Source organism: Hippoglossus hippoglossus, chromosome 5, assembly GCF_009819705.1.
Source record: "Hippoglossus hippoglossus isolate fHipHip1 chromosome 5, fHipHip1.pri, whole genome shotgun sequence".
Lineage (NCBI taxonomy): Eukaryota > Metazoa > Chordata > Actinopteri > Pleuronectiformes > Pleuronectidae > Hippoglossus > Hippoglossus hippoglossus.
This window is the reverse complement of record NC_047155.1, coordinates 9,144,060-9,165,006: the sequence shown is the minus strand read 5'-3', so window position 1 is coordinate 9,165,006 and position 20,947 is coordinate 9,144,060. Positions and strand designations below refer to the sequence as shown.

At 40.1% G+C, this 20,947-nt stretch overlaps 1 protein-coding gene across 2 annotated transcripts in view; it reads right to left on the bottom strand.

The window, feature by feature from the left end:
* The window catches only part of LOC117762021 (potassium voltage-gated channel subfamily D member 3-like), a 72,130-nt gene that overhangs the window by 8,103 nt on the left and 43,080 nt on the right, over positions 1-20,947 (bottom strand). For both annotated transcript variants that reach the window (XM_034586448.1, XM_034586449.1), the window contains exon 3: positions 6,806-6,968. In XM_034586448.1, coding sequence (XP_034442339.1) covers positions 6,806-6,968 — 163 coding nt within the window. The remainder of the gene's footprint in view (positions 1-6,805; positions 6,969-20,947) is intronic.

Genomic DNA, 20,947 nt, shown 5'->3' with positions numbered 1-20,947 from the left:
AGACTAAAGCAGAAATGATGAAGGCAAAAAAATATCAAACATCCTTTTAGCTTTTGTCTGGAATCACATTTTGTTCAGAATCACATCTTTAACTGTGGTTTCTATCTTTTGAAGCTTTAGACCGTTGGACAAAAGACACCTGAGTATTTCACCTTGAAGAAGAGAAACCTGCAGTGGACATTTTTCTATGATTCTCATACCAAATAGACAAAACAACACTTTGCCAAGTGTCAGATTAGTCAGTGATTAAACTACAATGCATGTCTTCGACAAGGCCCAACAGTCCGCTATGAAACCACATTTAAATTCACTAGATACTGATTTTTATTTATTGCACATACTCATAAATACCAGTCCCAGTTTCATTACAGAAAGTTTTCAGCACCAACATTTAATGGGTAATGTCCTGACCAATACTGTGTCCTTCCACCAAGTTTCTCTATATTCATTTATATATTTTTTTCATTTTAACTATTGTATTCTGTTACTTCTTCATCATCTTGTTCCATTGATCCCATGTTATTTTACACTGCTGCAGTTTTTTTTATATAATTATTTCATATGGACCCCAGCAAGACTATAACACACTCAAACCAATGAGGATCCAAATAAATAATGAAGGATCTTGAAACAAGTTACAGGACCCCTCAGTTAAACCTGTCAAACTGATCTCTTTAAAATGAGACACTGAAGTTTTAAACTGAAACATAAATTGATACCCTAATCAAACATTACAATAAATTGAAAAAAAGAAGAGAAACTACACTGGACATTTTGAATCGAAGATGAATCCAAAGTGAATGAACCAGGCACACAGATAATAGATGGTTTTCTGCATTAGTGCGTATTCTGGCCTATTAGAGGCTGAAGAGTTTTTTCTCTAAAAAAGATTAAATGACCCTTTTTAAAACTTTTGGACATACTGTACATTCTCCTTTCTGAGAAGCAATAGAAAAATTATAGACCCTTTAACAATAAATATGAGAACAGAACGGAGTGAAGGACACAGAGAGAGACAAGCGGGAAATGAAAGAGAAATCATATCGAGAATTTCTCAAAATCAGGAGCATGTTAGGATGAGTGTATGTGATATAGCTCTGCCTCAAGTGCTTCTGGACGCGTAAGATGAGAGACGTCTTTAACCTTGTCCCACCGCTTTCTCTCTCCCGTATAAATGCATTTGAGAAACATGAGACCTGTGGAGCAATATCGGCTTCTGAGGCGTGCATCAAAAGTAATGGAATTAGCTCGGACGCTTCAGAAATACCTGTGAATGTGTGAAAAGCCGGAGACTGAGATGTAATAATAATGATTGTGGATGGACGTGTGCGGTATGTGAAGTGGAGAGCAGAAGGGGAACCTCTCGGCACAGCTCTATTTAAATAGTGAATTAAGTAAAAGTGAAAGAGCTGCCTGATTTTCGTATTGATCAAAGCCGCCACTCGACACAAAACATGACGGGAGAACTAATTGTGCGAGTGCAAGAGCAACCAGTTGCACTGATGTTGAGCCCAGAACTCATCTCGGAAACCTTTATTTTTTTAACCACATTCTGAACTGATGAAATTCTGACTTTTTCTGAATCGAGAGTTGTGACCGAGTCAAGTTTAATCATGTTCAAAGTATTGAGGCTGGTTTCAAGTCACAATGATTTAAGATCAACTCCCCAAATGGCTCATGAAGGTGTCACAGGAGGATCAATATTAGCAGAGAAAGTTAAAGGAGAGTTAAAGCTGAAATACCATCACGTATGGTGTCGACTGCAAATCAGGCCGCTCGCTCACAGCTTTTCATGACCTCCAAATACTAATTACCTCCGCCAAGCAGGTTATGTTCCCGCCCCTGTCCATTTGTTTGATGGTTAGTAGCGTAAATATGAAATTTGAAAGTTTATTTCTTCAGCGACACGTTCAATATGTTCAGTATGTAACTCCTTAACTGTTTCAGCTTATTAGCTCCACCAAGAAGACTATGTTTTCAGAAACTTGTTGGAAGGATGCGATATGGGTCAGGGAAGAACCCATAACATTTTGCTGCAAATGCAGTTTTATTTTTTATTTTTATCACTTTCTTTAACATTGTAAGATAAGCTATTTTTCAACATTTGCACTGTTTTGAATAATTAATGGGTGTTGATTTAAAAAAAATCTGGCATATTTACAGGACTTAAGTCTTTTAGTGTGTGATATTTGGTGCAGCTTGATTGAATTAAAGGAGGACCACTGAGCCTCGGTGCAGGTATGTGCTCTACAGTGTGTCATAGTTTTGTCACGAAAAGAAAAAGTTTAATGACACAAGGAAGAGTACCCTTATATTCAATGAAGGCAAATTGCACACACTCATGGATCCATGGAAATTGGTGTAAATGTCAAAGCAGTTTGCTTTTGCTCTCCCTATCTCTTCCCAGTGTCCGGATCTGCGCTACAATTTAAAGGGTTCTTTCTTAGCCCACATCTTGTCTTTCTGACAAATTTCATGGAAATCCTTTCAGTAGTTTTTGCGTAGTCCTGCTGATAAAGAGACAGACAGGGCTGAAAACACAACCTCCTTGAAAGAGGTAATGATTTAAATGTTGTCTATTTACGTTAGCATTGAAAGTATGATATTCGTTTACTGAATGATGACAGGAACATGTCAGCATTTTAGTTTAAAATCCAAAGTGCATTTGTCAGAGCTCATCTCTAAAAGTAAAAGAAGAGATATTTCATGGTTTGAGAAATTCTCTGATGTGAACTGCTTTTTCGAACTAAAGTTACACTCTGTCCAAAGCCTGGTGATAATGGATTCTCATAATTTGACTTTCTCATCTTTGGTCTTGGTTGAATGAGCAAATCAAGCCATTGTGCTCGAACATTACGACCCTCTGTCGGAGAGTGAGACAGCCAGTGTGCAGCAGTCCAGGGAAAAAGCACAAAATGTTCACTCTACTCAGATAAGTGAGCCTTGAAACTGCTCCACATAGAGACCTTTTCCTCTTTATTCTTTCTTTCCTTTACCCCAATCAGCCTCTGTCACTTCTCCCTCCTGCGTCTGTCTCCCCTGTGTCCTCCTCCGCTCTTTTCCCTCGTGTCCGTCCTTTCTCGTCCTGCTTCCATCGTCTTGTTTTGACCTCACGTCCAAATTCTTTTCCCCGCTTTTTACCCCCTACTCGACAACCTGCCATCTCTCAGTGTGGTTTCACTTGACTTTGCTGTCCCATTACGAGTGTGACCTCAGTCCATTTACGTCCGCAAATCTCACCGACACCCTGGTGGCGAGTTCGCTGCACCGCTGATTTGTGCGGGAATAAAAAAGGAACCTGTCGTCTCCTTCGGGGGTTTCGTCTTATCAGGGAATTAGGCACATTAGATCCGGGGGTTCCTGAGGCTCTGTGGGTGACTGAACATGAAGAGGAGACACTGTACTCCACTCTGAAGAGACACACACTAGAGGATTTAGTATAGGGGACGACTATCGCTACTGCCAATTTAGATTCTCTGGGAAGATGCGATGGGGACATGAGAGGACCGTTTTGTAAACTCAAATCCCCAGATGTCTACATAAGTGTAATGGGAGCCGGGAGCAGCCTGTTATTAGAGGAGCATGAAGAGGGATGAGACCAAGGGAGGAAGAGAAGACGAGCAGAAAGGTAGTAACAGAGGGAGGAAGAACAGACGAACAGGGTTAAATCTCCTTCTTTCCCTCTTTTCCATGTCTTTCTTTCCAGCATCGTTCTATAGGGAAAAACAAAGACCACATATGGCGATAGTAGCGGGGGTTCTGTGAATCGGTGAATAAAAGTAGCTCACACGTGCACGTTTTAATATGTTGGTGACTTTATAACCTTTTGTATATGGGGTAATTACTAGATAAATACCCAGTAAGAACAGAAAATTACACAGAGCCGTCGAGCAAAGCAGCTGCTCCTGCGCACTGAGCAACAGGTTTAATGTGCACCTGTGAAACGTGCCACACTCTCCTGAATGGGCAAAGCTTCCCCTCTGTGCAAGGAGATTATAGTGTTTAGAGTATGTAGATCTGCAACCAACCATTATATTTCCAATCGCAGCATAAAATGCACCTTTTTATACAGTTGTTTTTTTTGTATGAATTCATACCAACATGAATTCATTTATGTATTTCACTCATCTTCTGTATCTTTATTATGTTAATGATAAAAAATGCTTAAAAGCAACTTTCGTGTTGACGCTGGAGCTTGATTGGTCGGCTTTTATGTTTACTGAAATGCTAACCTTTACTTTATAGAATATACAATATAGAAAAGATGTGCTTTCATGATTACATTTTGAATTTCACCCAAAAAATGTTTATTTTCTATGTCCAAGTTCGTCATATCTGGTTGTATTCGTTTACTTTTATATTATTTCATTTGTAATAAAGTTAATGGTTAAAATGTAAAATGAACACAGAGGGAGAACAGAAAGGAAGTAACAGAGGAAGGAAGAACAGATGAGTAATATACATATCTCCTTGTTTCCCTCTTTTCCATATATATATATATATAGATGGATACATTGTCAGTATCAGCTGTTGGATTGTAAATGTTAAAATGTGTCAAATGTGTGATGGTTCTTATCCATGTTGGCTTCAATCTGTTGTATAAACTTTGAATCTTGGTGTTTATGCCAGCAGAAGTTCAACCGTCCTTAAAATGCTCAAAAATAAAACATTAAAACTCAATTTGATTACAATACAATAACAAATGGATGCTATGATTAGAAATTAGAAATTAGAAACGGCTAAATGCACCTTTCTCAACAACTCTACTCAGTTTGAGTTAATGCTATGACCCAGTCACTGCCCAGTCTACTGTCTCTACCTGACTCAGGGACCAATAGTGGCCTGATGCATGTGTCATGTGAAAGGCTCCTCCGTGACCACGGCATAAAAGAAAAAGCTGCATTAAAAATGTTAATTCTTTTTAATTTTCATTGAACAGCTCAACCATGTTTTTGTAAATTAATTCCTCCTTGATAGCTGCTTATGTGTTTCTCCTCTCCCTGATTTAATTGGACGGGTAAGCCCCAAGGAGCCGCTAACGCTAAAAGAACTTCATTAGCAGGAGTGTTACTGATGAGTTTTACTGTCCCGTTGTGTTCTGAGACAGGTTTTACAACCACGGCCAAGCCTTAAAATCTATATAAAATAACAGTTTGTAGCGAGAACACAGTCAGTGTTGGACATGGTTGTTTAGATGTTGAATCTGAATGTGAATATTACACCTGTGTGGCTCCTGTAGCCAGTCAACAAGTAAATTACATTCTCACATCACTGCAAGTTTTATATGGAGGATGAGTCTCAGCAGTCTCAGCAGTTTCTTTAGGTTTTATGCTTCACAAGCTTCAGCTACATGTGGGTCAGTTACCTGGATGAGAACTGGTGCTGCCAGATTACAGAGACCAACATCTGATCATAAGAACTGAATTTACATGTTAATCACTACTTACATGTAAACACCTTTCTCACAGTTTGAAATAATCACCTCCACCAAGGAGGTTAAGTTTCCATCAGATGTACAAAGTTAACCCCCTTTTCACCGTCTGCTCCTCGAGTGCCTTCAGATAATGAAGGTTGTGATTTTCATGTGATACAACGTGATTTTATCTTAATCAAAAGTTATTGGCAAAATGCTTCTAATTTAAAATGTGTTATTTTTGGGGAAAATAAACAAACGTAAAGTCTTCAAGATTTACATCATTATCAAGGAGCATTCATTAGGTTTCAGGTTAGATATTGGAAAGGGGGGTTCAGTTGTTTGTTCATATTCTTACCTGCAGTAGGAAGCATCATGTTAAGTTAACTCATTTCTAAACAATACAATTCTTAATATGCTTTTTCATGGGAATGTAACAATAAACTCACCCACTCTGACTTTTTCCCCTGTGACACTGCAGCAATTTCATTAAATGCTATTAGAGGAACTGTACACTGTAACTGGTTTGATCCCCTAAACCAGTTTCACCATTTTATTAAATCAGACTTCACTCAAGATCCAAGCTGGGCCAAGGTGTGATGGGAGCTCTTCTCTATTGTGTTTGAATTTTTGGATAAAAGAATAAATCAGTTTTACTTCTGCTGGTTTAAAGCAACATATTAATGACTTACAACCAGTCACATAGGATCCTCACATCACTATGGATCCAAATCAAAATGTCCTCCTCAATTAGATATCAGCAGCTGCTCTAACTTAACATCCCTCTTCTCTCGTGCTGCAGAAAGGTCAATCTCACTGGGTGAGCGCTGTGAGTGGATAGCTAACATTTGGTACTTGGATCTGAAGTGTGTGTGAGAGCGACAGGGATTGTGTGTGTGCATGTGAACGAGGAGAGTGTGTTAATGTGGGTCTGAAGGGCAACAAATGTCCTGTGTGTGTGTGGTCTGGTGTTAAAATGTGGTTCGATTGAAGGACAACGATTTTCAGCTCTCACACGTTCCATCTCAAATCAGTATCACCTCTTTTAAAGTTTGTAAATGTGTCGTCTGTACATTTTGTGGCGAAAAAGAAAAGTCCTCTGTAACCACTGCCATTATTATAATGATGAATATAAAAAAGACCATTGAAAGGTCTTTCAGGCAAAACCATTAGCATCCACCCACCCAGAGTTTTTAACACTTCAACCTCCCATTCACTCTCATTAGCTTGATAATGTCTAATAATCCTGCCACTTTGGTGTTTTGAAAAGAGTGCACTCTTAATGGTCAGGTTATTTGCATGTGCACGTGCTCAGTGGTGCACACACATATGTGACCTGCACACAACCTTTGACTGGGCCTATGAGCAGGTGGTGCAGCTGAAGACTGTTACCTTCTGAGCGCGGCGTTTGTCCGCTCTCTGGTTCTGGTGGTAGATGCGGCTGAAGTTGGAGACGATGACGGGGACGGGCAGAGCGATCACCAGCACGCCGCTCAGGGAGCAGATGGAGCCGAAGATCTTTCCAGCGATGGTTTTTGGCACCATGTCCCCGTAACTACAGGTGAGACAGACGAGAAGAGATGAGTCGGCTTAGGATTCACAAGGTCTGTCCACATCCACTTATTTTTCAACATGTGCATAAAAAAGTGAGTGAAATGCTAGATATAAAAAAATACTGTAAACTACAATGTCACCCAGTAGAGTGCAAACCTCCACCAAGGCCCAACGGCGACCTGTATTCAACCAAGCTTTATCGCTAAAAGGCCACAGCTACACGTTGTGAGTTGGAGGGAAAAAATAGGCAGCAGCTATTTATTTTGATGTGAAACATGTTTGATTTAGGGCAGTTTTACAAAATGAAGAGAGAAAAACAGACCTCTTTAGAAAACACTGCTTCATTACTAAATCTAAGCTTTAATTTGATGTGTAACTGATTTGAGGCAGTCTTACAAAATCTAGAGTAGGTGGTGTTTGCCAACAAAAAAACATATCATGTGGTGCATAGAACAGAAACACGAGACTCTCAGAAAGCTTCAAGCAAAAAACAAGCGATTACAGAAATATTTTAGTGCATAAAAACGAAGTGTGAAACTTTTAACCATTGCAAAACAAGGCACATCATGAACACAGTCATTACTGCACTTTATCTTCTTTGGCTTGGAGAAAGAATTCACCATAGCCTAATGTTCTGGAAATGTCACCACTTGTTATTTCTTTGGTTTTACTGTTACCATACAGTTGATGACAAAAACCTAAACCTAAATGAAACCTTATTTAAATCTGCTAGATCTAGATTTTTATTTGAATTTGCACCAAATTCTCATAGATGCCACTATCTAAATATGCCTCATCGAGATAATTTTTATTATTTTCTGAGGAATCCATAAAAACGTAATTATAACCTTCTTGGTGCTTTTGGGGTTTATTACTAAGATTTAAAAAAAGACTTTAAAAAGTATTTAAATACGCCTCGACACAGTGAGGCGTGTTTCACCGCCTGTAGACAGAAATGCATTTCATGCTGCCTGCCACTCATCAGAATTCAGAGGAACAGTAAGTGCTCTCATTTCAGGTGCAGGCAGGGGTTCATGCTGTAAATCACCTCAGTGAATGATAAAAAAACGCCATCGTGTCACATCCTCTTATCGTCACAGTAAATTCTTGCACACTTACAGCCAGTTAGCATGGCTTGTGTTGATAGCATAGCATGTGTATAGCTCGGAACCTGTATAAAAATAATGTGCAGTGGGTAGTGGTGGTGGTGTTTCACAAATCTGCTGAAACATACTATTATACAATTTTAATGACAACATAATAACAGGCTCTACAATCACCACACACAACCACCAGCGAGCAGAAACATTTCCCTGATCTTACTTTGGCAGTTTTAGTTCATTGTAGTTACTCCAATACCTGAATCTGAAAAAGTGTTTCAGCTACAAAAACATCAACAATCAAATTCAAAACCATGCAGTGGATTTGATACATTTAAAAAGCAGTTGTGCACCACACCTGTCAGTGAGGACACAAAATAGTCCCTTTCAAATGGCTGCTCTCTATAGAATCAAACTGTATTAACTGATTATTTTAGGTTGATATTCGAGACAACTAGGCCTGTATGCAAACATCCTGCAGGGAGAGACCAAACATTAGGATTCATTCAGCTCAGTCAGGGTACGACAAGGCCATGGCAGTGGGATCCAGGGCCAGGAAGAAGGTTGGACTCACTGGCCAAAGCTGTGATCCATGTTGGCGTGTAGTGGAACAAATCGATTTAAAATAGAGAAAAACAGCGACTTGTAGGGCAAGCGTTTGAGTGAGTGGGAAAAGATGCTAAAAGTCTTCTCCTGGAGAGGCTGCGGGCGTCACGGTGGAGAAGTGTGATGGGAAGTGATGTTTTCTGGTGCACGATAGGTGCCGCTTTTTAGAGGAAAACACAGCAATTAGAAAAAGGGGTGGAGACGACAAGCGGGTGGAAGAGTGCCTGTTCTGCATTCAAGCAATTTCCTCAAGCGCCACTTTAACAACACAGATCGAAAAACAGTGGAATGACTTTCATCCTCAAAGTTCGACTAAAACACTTGCACTTGTCAAAAACACATTTTTTTTCTCTTCCTCTTCATTGCGTTCTCGACACAAGCGACTCTTTACAGGTAAACCCCCCCCCCATGCTCTGTTGACCACCCTTTCTGCCAGGACGTGGGGCGGTGCTAGCTTTTACACTTTTCTGACTGTTGTTTTTTTGGGGCCAAACCCTCCCAATCTGGATCGCTGAAAAGCGCCATAATCACCAGACTTACCGACCTCCTGTTTACTACCCACAAACCGGAGAGCAGGGGGATCGGCACGAGCCAGGCCTTCTGCTCCGCGTGAATAAACACGCTCAAACTTGATATCGCTCGAATCCTCTTTGAAAGAATAAAGACAAACTTTCTGAGTAGAGATGATGCAGACCATAACTAATGACACAAATGAGCTCAACAGAGCGGGTTCTGTTCCTTTTTAATAAAAAAAAAAGATTGACTGGCTTTGATCACTCACCCTTTCATGCAGAAGATGTATTGATAAATTAACAATTATTATCCAGTCATAGTTTTTTTTATCTTAATTTGGTAGGGACATCTTTGGATTTCCTAAAACTTGAAAAGGTACTAAATCCCGTCAGGACCAGGGAACTTCTGTTTTTCTTTCTTGTCATGATCTGGAAAAACTGACACTCAGTCCAGTTGAACCTGAGATAATCTTAAATGTGCCAAACACACAGTCTGGTCTTCATCTCCACAGGTTTGTCTCTCTACCTTTTTGTTGCTTGTGTGTTTTTCTGTATAATAATCATCAGATTAGTGTTTGTTTCCTGTATTAATTAACATATAAGATCAGCCACGGTGATGATGCTGAGATTTTACCTGGAGCATGAAGCTTTAATTAGCTGATATGACCCTATTACAGACATATCGTTTATGTTTGCAGATATGAAAACTTTGAAATGAACAATGCAGAAAAGATGTGCATTTATATTTACATTTTACATAGAAAACATGTTTATTTGCTTAATTTAAGTTCTATATATTCAGTTGAATATGTGTTTTCTTTTTTTCTACAGTTATACATAGTAAGGTTTAAGGTCAAACTGTAAAATATCAACAAGCCTTTCTGTTTTCGCTGCAGTTGCCAACGAGTTCAGCTCACAGCCTGGCGCGTCTACCTGACACAAAATGTGTTGCAAAAATGTTTGTGTTATGTAAACTCCCGTCATATTATTCAGGGAACCTTGACACACACCAGAGTGTGAACATACCAACAAGCTGATATTCGGGTCAAAGATATTCAGGTTGGGTCAGTTATGTTGGCTGGGTTGATGCTTTAAATGCATGTGTATAATTAGGGAAAATGAGCAATAAGCAAATGTGTGAGGAAAAGGGAAACGAACTCAGTGCAGCTACATTATGTGCATCAGGCTCAGGTCGAGTTTGGACTCAAAAATAAGGATCCATGTTAGGTTTAGTTTCTCTCGGGCTCAGACGTGTTCGAGAAATGTGGCCCCAGCCGAACTCAAACATATAATATCAGCTTTTCCTCTATTGTGCAAAACGGCCCTATCAGAAATATTTTACTCCTTAATATCAGCATCTGTACCTTGAAACCCATATCTTAGCTCTAATCTTTGTTCATCAGACACTACATGTAGCCATCAAGATCCATTCAAGGTTAGCCTGCTTTTGTTTACCTCTGTGTGAAATGAAGGATTTCAACATTTAAATCTCCCTCTATTATGACTGTGAAGTGCGTACGCTTTGTGTGATGCTGACAGGCATACAAGTGATGAAAGGAGGCTTCAATCGTGTCGAGTTTTTAATCAAGTTTGCAGTAAAAGAGAATATATTCTTATTTCTCACCAAACTCCATCTGAAAGTCACTCTTTTTTCCCTGGATAAAACTTTTTCCTTGTGTTGTCTGCGAGCTTATGGCAGGCAGGCTGATGTGCACTGTACAGGAGGCACAAAGTCAAAAATAGGAAGGATTATTAACAAGCGATGGAGATTTGACCACAGGGCTTGTTGTTATTGTGGCTGAGTCCTGCTCCTGGCTGCCACACAATAAGACAAATGATTCCTCAGCTTGCTCCGCTCTCTGTCTGTCAGCTGATGAGACGTGACACTCTCCTGGCTGTGACTGCTTTGTTGGAACAATGTTTGACACTTCGTACCCGCTATGGCGTCTCAGACATCACCACAGCTGCCTCACAGTGTGTGAGCTCACAACGTGGGGTCATATTTAAAAGGAGCTCAGCACTAAAACAAGGATGAATCATTAGTACTCTGATTATTGTGATTACTTTTATATCAGGACAAAAGAAGGTCACTCTTGAGTCGGCCCCTCGTGCGGAGAGGTAATCACCTGTTGTGCCTTTTTCTCATTATAAGATTTAAATTGTAATCAAGAGGTCGTCTTAACACAGATCAGACGCTCTTCAGTTTAAAGCTCAGTAAGAGTTTTAATTATTTTTCCATTAACTCATGTCCAAACTAGAATAGCACTCAGTGGAGCACAAAAGTCTCCTTATGAAACCACAGATAAATGTGCAAACTCCGGATCTGCACCAAAGTGCCTGAATCTTTTTATGTAAACACATGAATTATTACCATGGAAATCAGTGAAATTAAAATTGGGCAAAATAATCTGTATCCGCCCTTATATTTACATGGTTTTTTCTTGGCCTGTATCCCATCCTGTCTCCAGGTTTCATGGTAATTTGGATCACACTGAGAGTCAAACTCATCGCCCACTGTCTGAAACTCTGCAGCATGTGTTACATGTTCTCAGGAGCCAAACTGCTGCTGCTTTTACATCACACATCAGTCGACAGGTTTACAGTACAAACTGCTTCACCATCAGTCAACTGTTAAAATAATTCCATACAAATAAAGTGCTAAACAGTTAGTGTCTAAAAGTGCAATAGGGACAATAATCAAATACTGTACAGTAATATATTATTGGAAATTGAAGCCTACAAGCACAGAAGTTCAAAACAAGAATTGGATGTGTCGTGTTTCTATTTAAAAACAAACTTTTAAACTTCTACCACCTTCTGTCCTAACTTTAACATTAAGAGTAGAAATTTCAGTGTCTTGTAGTTTTATCAACTGTTAGATGAATCTTTGTCATATTTGTATCAGACTCGCTAATTTGTATATAAAAGTCCTTATGTAAATCTTAAACTGATGGTGTCTCTCTAACATCCAAGCAGTGGGACATTGCAAAAATCTAGTAAATCAAAGTTAAACATCATTTCTAAATAAATTATTTAATTAATACATTTTTTTTTTAAATCTTCTTTATCTAAAGATTCCCCCAAAAAACCTGTGCAGCGACCATTGACATAAAGAATAACGTAAGCGCTCAATTCGCTTGTTTCCTGTTTTACATGAGCAGCACGGTTTCCCTGAACATCTCACCAAGCTCCATTCATTTTTGAATGGCAGTTTAAAATAGCCTCAGTAATACTGACAAACGTACGCTGCCTTACCTGCTTCCCCCCACAGTCAGTTTGTCTCATGATGGTTTCAAATGAACTGAATTTATTTTTACACTTACACTCATATTAACATAAAAGCTGTCACAGGTGGGTTCATCGTAGAGCTGTGAGCGGAGCCCCCCCCACCACAGATACAATTAAACCGTGATGCTACGCAATGATGCAACAAGGTACAAAACACAGCAGTGGGGCTATTCCTCTGCTACATGATCTTCAACAGACATTCATTATTTAGCTTTTCTCATCTGCTACAGTTGATGCAGAGGCCTAAATCAGTTGTGAAGGGATTTATTCAGTCGTGTGTTTTATCTTTTCCAATCTCCTGCTTGTTGTGCTGCTGCAGTATGTGTACGAACGACATGCTCATAATAGATCTACGATGGGCAGCAGAACAGAGTTGGATTTTTGCATCAAAAAGACACTGCGACACATTGAATCGTGGGAGGCAGAACTGAAAGAGTCAAACCAAGGTAAACTTATTTACAGCTGAGATGAACCTTAAAAACAGCTATAAGACAGAACCAGTTTTTACTTGTACCAGTACTTTTACTTGTACCAGGCCTGTACTATTTGTGTTTGACCGGTGTAAACAGCTTTCCCTGTATTTGGTCCTTCCTGACCAGGTCGTCAGTTCTTGTCTAATCTTCCTAAAGAGGCAAAGAGGCATTTAATTAGTTTTACACATTTAAATAACCATCAGCTTAAAAACAGGTTGATCCTTTCATGTTTTTTGTCTTTTAAGGATTAACTGTAACAGTTTTATACAAATGTCCTTAACAGTTGCTAAGCTGCTGAGTCCTGATTGCTTTTTTGTCAGAGACACATTTGCTGTGTGACGGTGCAGATTATTAGGAGATCTCTTTGCATGATGTTTTTTAATCTTCCATGAATGTGAAGGGCTCTTCCTTTACCCTGATTGAAGCAGCATTGGATCATCACATTGTACAGACAAGTACAGTTTGAGGACGTGACAGAGCGGACTGACATTCTCCACATTCTCCAAATGTGTGACCATTTGAAACACATGAAAATAATCAAAAGTTGTGTTGAACGAGGGTAAAGACTCGCATAAAACATCAAAATGAATGAAAATAACAAATTCTTCTTTTTATTTCCCTCCAAGGAGGTTATGTTTCACCCCTTTGAAAGCTAGTTTCTTTGTTTTTCAGTAGGTTTACACACGCTTGCTCATTGTGGGAACTGTTTCTCTTAAGGTCTCGACCTTACGCTGGAAAGTGCCTTGAGATATTGTATGTTATGATTTGGTGCTATAAAAATTAAAAACTTAACAAAATTTTAAAACTACTGAACAGATTTCCATTAAACCTGATGGAAGGATGAGAGAACGCAATTCAGTTTGGGCACAGATTCGTACAAAGGGGCGGATCCAGGATTCTTTTCCAAAATAGGGCGTATTTTGACATTTTCATGGATTTCCCAGGGAATAATGAATGGGTCTTGATGGGAAAAAAACAGGCATATTTATGGAACTGACATCTATGAGTGTGTGCAATTTGGTACAGCTTGATTGACTGTTGGCCTTATTGGCGGAGGTATGCGCTCTAGTGCCTTTAGTTTAATACTTAATTTAGAAAGATGATTTGTTTTTCTTTCCTCACGTAGGTAAGTGAGGAGAACTAGCATTTCTTAAATCTCACAAAGATCCCAAAGTTATAATCCTTTCGATTCAAAGCTTAATTTTGATCCTGCATTTCTGTTTGTATGATTTTACCTCCCTGATATTCACCCTCACTCTTCACTGTCTTCACGCTGCACCAGAGCTGTGTTAAGTTACCGTTCATGCCGAACATTTCCCTCCTCTGCTGCTTCACCTTGAAAGGCAGAAAATATTGTGTTTTTTTAATCACTGGATGAGTTTTAAATATTGCAGCATGAAATCCGATCTCAGCTTGTGGAGATGAAACGTGCTTTGATTCAGCTTCACTATGAAACGGGAACAAAGCTGCTGCTGAAAGAGTGGGACCTGTATAGTAAGTTATTAGTTAGTTGTTTTTGTAACATAATGAAAAAATTACACAAAGTCAATAGCAAAATAAAATGATGCAATTAAAATGGTATTAGAACTACAGATACAAATTTATTGTACATTTTCAAGTCATTTCACTGTTTAAAAATCAATTGCAAAGTCGCCGGCTTACTTTAAATGAGTGAAACTAAACATCACCTCCAACACTTCTCTTTGCCTCCGGGTGAAACAGCGTTCACAGGTCAAACACCTCCCTGCGGCCACACTGCTTCACCCATCACGACACATTTACACGCTCTCCTCTTGTCTCATCAGTGCAGAGACAACACAGAAACCAATCTGCAGAGAAAGTGAACGTGAGGAGTGGCTGACATGACCATCTATCTCGCGGGACTGCGAGGGTACACACAACTTGCTGTACTGGACATCCACACACACAGTCTCACCTCTGTTTTCTGCTGAATGTAGCAGGAAACGGAGGGGGGAGGAGGAGGAGGCTGGGACGGGATTAAACGGGAGGAAAAGCAACAGCCTGATGTCTGTTATTACGCGCGGGCATGTGAGGGATATGGGATATTAGTTTGTGTGACCTGCTGCCACTGGAAAAAAAGCACCATCCATCATGACCTGTGTGAGCTCCGGTGTGGATTAGAGGCAGCGCTATCGCAACAAGGAGACTCGACATCAAGGGCAAAGCAACCTGCCACAGAGGGCTGCAGAAAAACCCTCCTAAACAATAGCGAGTTTATTTAAAAGCGTGAATAAAGAAACGGTTCAACTGAGGTTCATCGTCGGCCAAATGATGATGAATGAGAGAGCAACACCTGCACAGTAGCAGAAAGCAAAAAAACAACTGTGAATTAGGTAATTTTTTCCCCCTAAATACGTGCTCAGTCAAATTTGCCCCTGAATAAATAAAGATTAACATTTTCAACTCAACTTAATATTCACACAGCTACAGTGTACAGATGCTTCCTGGTAATGTCACTGTCCTCTCGTGGGTTATTCATTTGTTTTCCCAGCCAGTTTCCCGCTGCCGGTTTGGTTTGTGAATTTTAAACAAACTGTCCTTCGTTAACACAACAACCTGATTTGAAGTGACAGATATTTGAGTTGATTATTGCTCATAGAAGAAGCCTTATGAATCAGAACGGTCTTAGATATTATACGTGATGCTTTTAAAACAATGGTAAAGGAGTAGCAGCTCAATCAATAATGTCCATCATGTCCGACTCTATCGGATTATTAGTTTTTATGTTTTCATTTGAGTTTGGCAACTGAATGTGACTTCATTTTCTGTTTGTTTATTCCCCCTGCAAACTCGTATTTGTCTTGAGAAATTAAAAATGCCTAAATCTAATTAGATTCATTAAATATTTGGCATTTAAATAGCCGATGTTTCTGAAAACCAACTTGAATCAACAGTGTTTGTTTTTCTGCTGGGGGGGGGGGGGGGGGGGGGGGGTGGAGGGATTCAGTTTAGAGTTTTTTATTTATATATATAAATACTTGGCATTACAACAATTCAGAAGCTGTTAGGAAAATTCTCACACACCAATAATCGCCTGAGGGTTTTTATGCAGGAGCTCTGAATAAATTCTCTCATCCATCTCTGCGACTGTCACGTTACCCCGACCTCCCCCCATTCACCCGTTTGTTATCTGTTGCTTCGCTGAGACGTTTTGGCATCTGACTTCATATTGTATTACACTTCTCCTCTACTCCTGCGACTGTACGGCTCAGTGATGACACCACTTCAACAGCTGTAATATTTTCTCATCTCTGTGCCTCCTTTACTACGAGGACTGACCGGGCTGCAGTTTGCAATGATATAATTTCCTCATTAGCCGCAGCAGGAGTTTAAGTCGTGCAGGGCAAAGTGCTTCTTTTCACTCTTTGTGGACATGTTTGTGAACAAAGGTTTCCCACAAATGGAGCAGAGCAGGTAACATAACAGTGTGTTTACACAGGGAGAGCAGCATGTTAGCTGAACAGCAGCAGCTCTGATGTGTTCAGGTTCAGACACACTGTGGGGTCACCCGTCTTCTGGAAGTACTCAGAGCCCATGACACAATTTCTATAGGTAATTGAAAAAAAACCCCACTCTTGGTCATGTTCAGTTCTGTCAAATGCACGTGAGACGAATAATAGAAAAACAGCTGAAACCTCTGAATATTCTATGATAAATAAAATTAACTTAATGCATGTGCACCTGCTCCTGAACAGGTCCAATCTGACACTCGTGTGCAAACAGGTCTCACAGACAAAAGACGTTTAGGATAATGGAACTCAGAGCACCAACCTCCACCAAGGCCTCGACACTTCCCTTATGAAACCACATTTAAATTGGCTCCACCCGTGTTTGTATTTGTATCCACACCACATTGCACACACTCATGTATATCAGACTCCTATATTCATCAAGTTCCAGGACTTATTCACTGGAGAAATTGGTGAAAATGTCCAAAAAATGCCCCGTTCTCACAATGTTAAAGAAAGTGTAAATAAAAATCCTGGATCCATCCCAATATTTAATGGGTTCTTTCTTGGAAAGAAGTTTCCTGGAAAATCCATTAAGTAGTTTTGGTGTAATCCAGCTGACAAACAAACAAGCAAACACACAAACAGGACGGAAACATACAAACAGCACCTCCCTGGCTGAGGTAATTAGTTTTAGTTGTTATATCAGTATAATGCTGCATCGATTTTCAATTCCCCCCCTCCCCCATCATGGATTCCATCTCCGAATCATTGCTGTTTGTTCTTTGTTTGTCGAGGCTGCCCGGGCGCCTTCATGGATTTTCTCTCTGTGCTGTCAAACAAGCTTCAATGACAATTTCAGCTGCACAATCATCAGAAGTAATGAAGCACATTGTATCCGGGATGTGACAGGAAATTCATATTTGTCTTTCGCGTTTGGCTCTGCTGCAGAGATGTAGCAGCGTCCGCAGCTCAGTGAAGTGCCAGTGCTGAGCAAGGCAACAGGATGGTATCGACTCGCTTTTTATTGTGATAAAAACACTACAATGAACAACATTAAAGCTGCTAAACCTCTCAATGGATGCAGACAATGCCACAGTCAATTATAAACACAGCTATAAAGTACAGTGTCGTTCAATAATAGGATTTGTTCTAAATCACAGTCTCGCCTAACAGAGGATTTACAGTGTCGTACTATATGTACGTTGTGAATGGTCGACAGACTTATAAAGGCTCAATAATTCAATGTGTTTGAAATGTTTAAAATGATGAAATACTGGGTAAAGTCTGAGCAAATGTTGGCAAAGACTCTGCAAATGTTTTAATCAGGTTTGTTTGAGTACAAATCCTTTAAATCCTTTTCTGTGCAAAACTTCTTTACATTGTTGAATGAGTCAGAGCCTCTGTTAGGAGTTTCCTTTGTATAAAGCCACTCCATTCAAAGACACACGGCAGTATGTGAGGTGTTTGCATGATCACGGTATTTCCTCACATAAAAGCAGGGCTAGGGACTAAACTAAATGCCAGGACACTACACTATGAAGCAGTGGATTTGCAGGTCCTGCAAGAACAATAAACCCCTCATTAAAACAAATGAGGGGATGCAATCAACAGAAATGCAAAAGTGCTTTTACTTTGAAACGGGTACAGGAAGTATTGCAAATACTTGTTGGTGACGTATTCAACATTGAAATTGTGGTGAAAGATGATCCACGTGCTCTACTCCGACAAAACAGTTGAGACCCAGGCTCTTTAGAAGAGCAGCATGACTCACACGCTGGAGATGTGACGCACGACTCAAGTGGGCCGTGGGACTGCTCTAACCTGATAATACAGGCACTGAAATGAAAAGCATGACGCTCCACGACGCACAAGCAGCGCTCAGGCATCCAGTGTGGCCCAGGGAGAGTGCAAACCTTCGTCAAGACCCAACAGTCGAGGAAACTGTATTTATGATTCAACTTTTTATTTGGATCTGCGTTAAATTGCACACACTCCTATACATCAGTCCCCTAAATTCAAGATCCATCAATTATTCTCTGAGAAATTGACAAAAAAGTTGAGAAATGTCTCACAATGTTAAAGAAAGTGAAAAGAATCTAGGCTCTGCTACCTGATCCAGGTCCACATCAAATTTGAAAGAGTTTATCCCTGACCCATATAGCATCCATCCACCCAACTTCGTGGGAATCTGTCTAGTAGTTTTTGTGTAATCGTGCTAATTAACAGAGAAACAAACGCAGATGAAAACAACCTCCTGCAGGAAGGTAGGTAACAATGGAAATATAATTTATGTATGAAATCTGATTCACAGTGAAAATACTCTTATGCAGTGAACTCACACAGCGTTGTTTTCTCCACCAGTTATTTTGGACTCTATTGATGTTCCCTGTAAACCGTCCAACAGCAGAGCCTGTGACATCTGGTGAATCTAATGTTGGACAAGTAGAGTCATAATTGCAGCCAACGATTTAACTCACATCCAATTAGTTTCTCATCTCTGCTTGAGTTCTGCGTCTCTTCCTCCGCGTCACAGGGGTGTATTTAGTGGAAGGAGCTGTAATGCTCTTGATCAGTGAGACTTGAAGTTTCTCTGCCATGATGTGATGGAATGGAACACAATTAGCGGTGCAACTGGGGAACTTGCCTCCCATGTCGTGTCAGGGGCATGGAAGTGAAATTGTGGCAATTAATAAGCAGGAAGTGCCGTTCAACCCTAATGTGCTAATCTGGTAATTCTGTGACTGAGCGCTGGAGCGGTGGCGCCTGGGCCAGAGCGAGCTGATCGACCAGTCACTGATCCGCACGGGCCAGTGACGGACCAGAGAACTTTACATTTATCTTTGATGTATCACGTTGTGGACATATTAGGATCCACTTTATTCTTTAAGAAGAGTGTCTATCTTTTCAAAAGCAGGGCTGCCTGGTCTACTGATGAGAAAAACTCTAAATCTGTTCGAGGGTCCACATCAGACAAGCTCCTTTCAAAGAGTTATCAGATGCTTGTGAATCGTAAAAACATCATATCTGATACCACACTTTTAGCATTGTGAGGCATTTCAAGACTAATTCTGTAAAACTACAAACACGGTTGGTAAAAAAGGTTCATGGTGAACAGGGAGTAAGAGCTGAAACATAGGCCTGAGGCACACGCTGCCTTTATATCAGTGCAGGGATGTAAAGACCTGTAGGAGCTTTGTATACAGTGTAAAGATACTTTAATCATATTAAACTTCTTATATTTTTAAGCTGATTTGAACAAATTTGAAGCGTTTGATTAAAAATATTTTAGTCAGCTATTTCTGAGCACTCGCTGGAAGAAATTAAAATATGCTGCCATCACATCTCAAAGGTGAATTTCTACAATACCTGTGTGTGTTTCCAAGCCTGGCCCAATGCATTATAAATTATAAACTGTGTTATGTTTAAGGCAGGAGCAGAGTGTTGGTGTTTACTTTGTCCTCCTGTTTCTCTTTCTCTCCTCCTCCACTGTTTGCTCTACAGGTTCTATCAGCAGGATTGATCTCATGGCCATGCTGCTCCTCCCCTTCTTTTTGACCTCCACTTTGGATCGCCATGATTGGTGTCCTGGCCATGCTGACTAATCACCCTCCAGGCTGGCCCATCAGCATTCAGGGCCCTCCTGCCATCCGTGTCTCATTATCTACTCACCACTATGCTGATTTAGGGGTTGGTGAAGGGTTTGAGTTCACAAAACACTTTTGGAATTTCAGGGGTAACAACAGTGTTGCAGCCAAATTCATTACAATTGGAGTAAATTGTGACGAACTCTTCAAACGTCAAAAAACAACACTTGGTTTCATCCAAGTGACCAAAAGCCCTGACATTTAAATTAGACTCAAAATGGCGTTATTTACACCGTGTTTTTAAGCTAAATGTCTGCTGTTATCCTCCTCCTAGTTACTGCAGCAGTTCTCGCGAGGGCTCGTGAGTATCGTGAGTTCTCGCTGAACTCGACCACTTCTCGAGAAGTGGTGAGTAGATATTTGAATTTTCATTTCTGGGTGAACTATCCCTTTAAGTCCTGCTTTGCTGCATATTAAAGGAATGTGGAGGAAGGGTGAGGGCTTTAGGTAAGTTTGGGGTGTTCTCTACATATTTCCACACATGTAGTCTGTTCTTTTCTAAACGAACAAGGTTATTGGTTGACACCGCTCCCTGCATTTGTTTTGGTTCAGCAATTTTGTAGAGAAGTTCTTTTTTTTAGATAGAGGTAGAGTGAGGCCTGGGATTTGTTGTATTTATTTAATTTTATTTGGCACAACCCCCCTGATCCCATCCTTCTCCACATAAGATACAGCTGGTAAATAAAATATTCAATTTAGATGTTAACGCTCTTGTATTATTGATTGTTGCGTGTTACTGTCTCCAGCTACAGCTACAGTCTGGGTGCAGAGAGGAGTTTGAATAATGCAGTTTATTGACACCCAGGGCATTAGAGGATGAGGATGAGAGTGAGAGAGGTGGAGAAGGAGAGAGATACAACTGGAGGGTCTTGTCGGATTTGTGT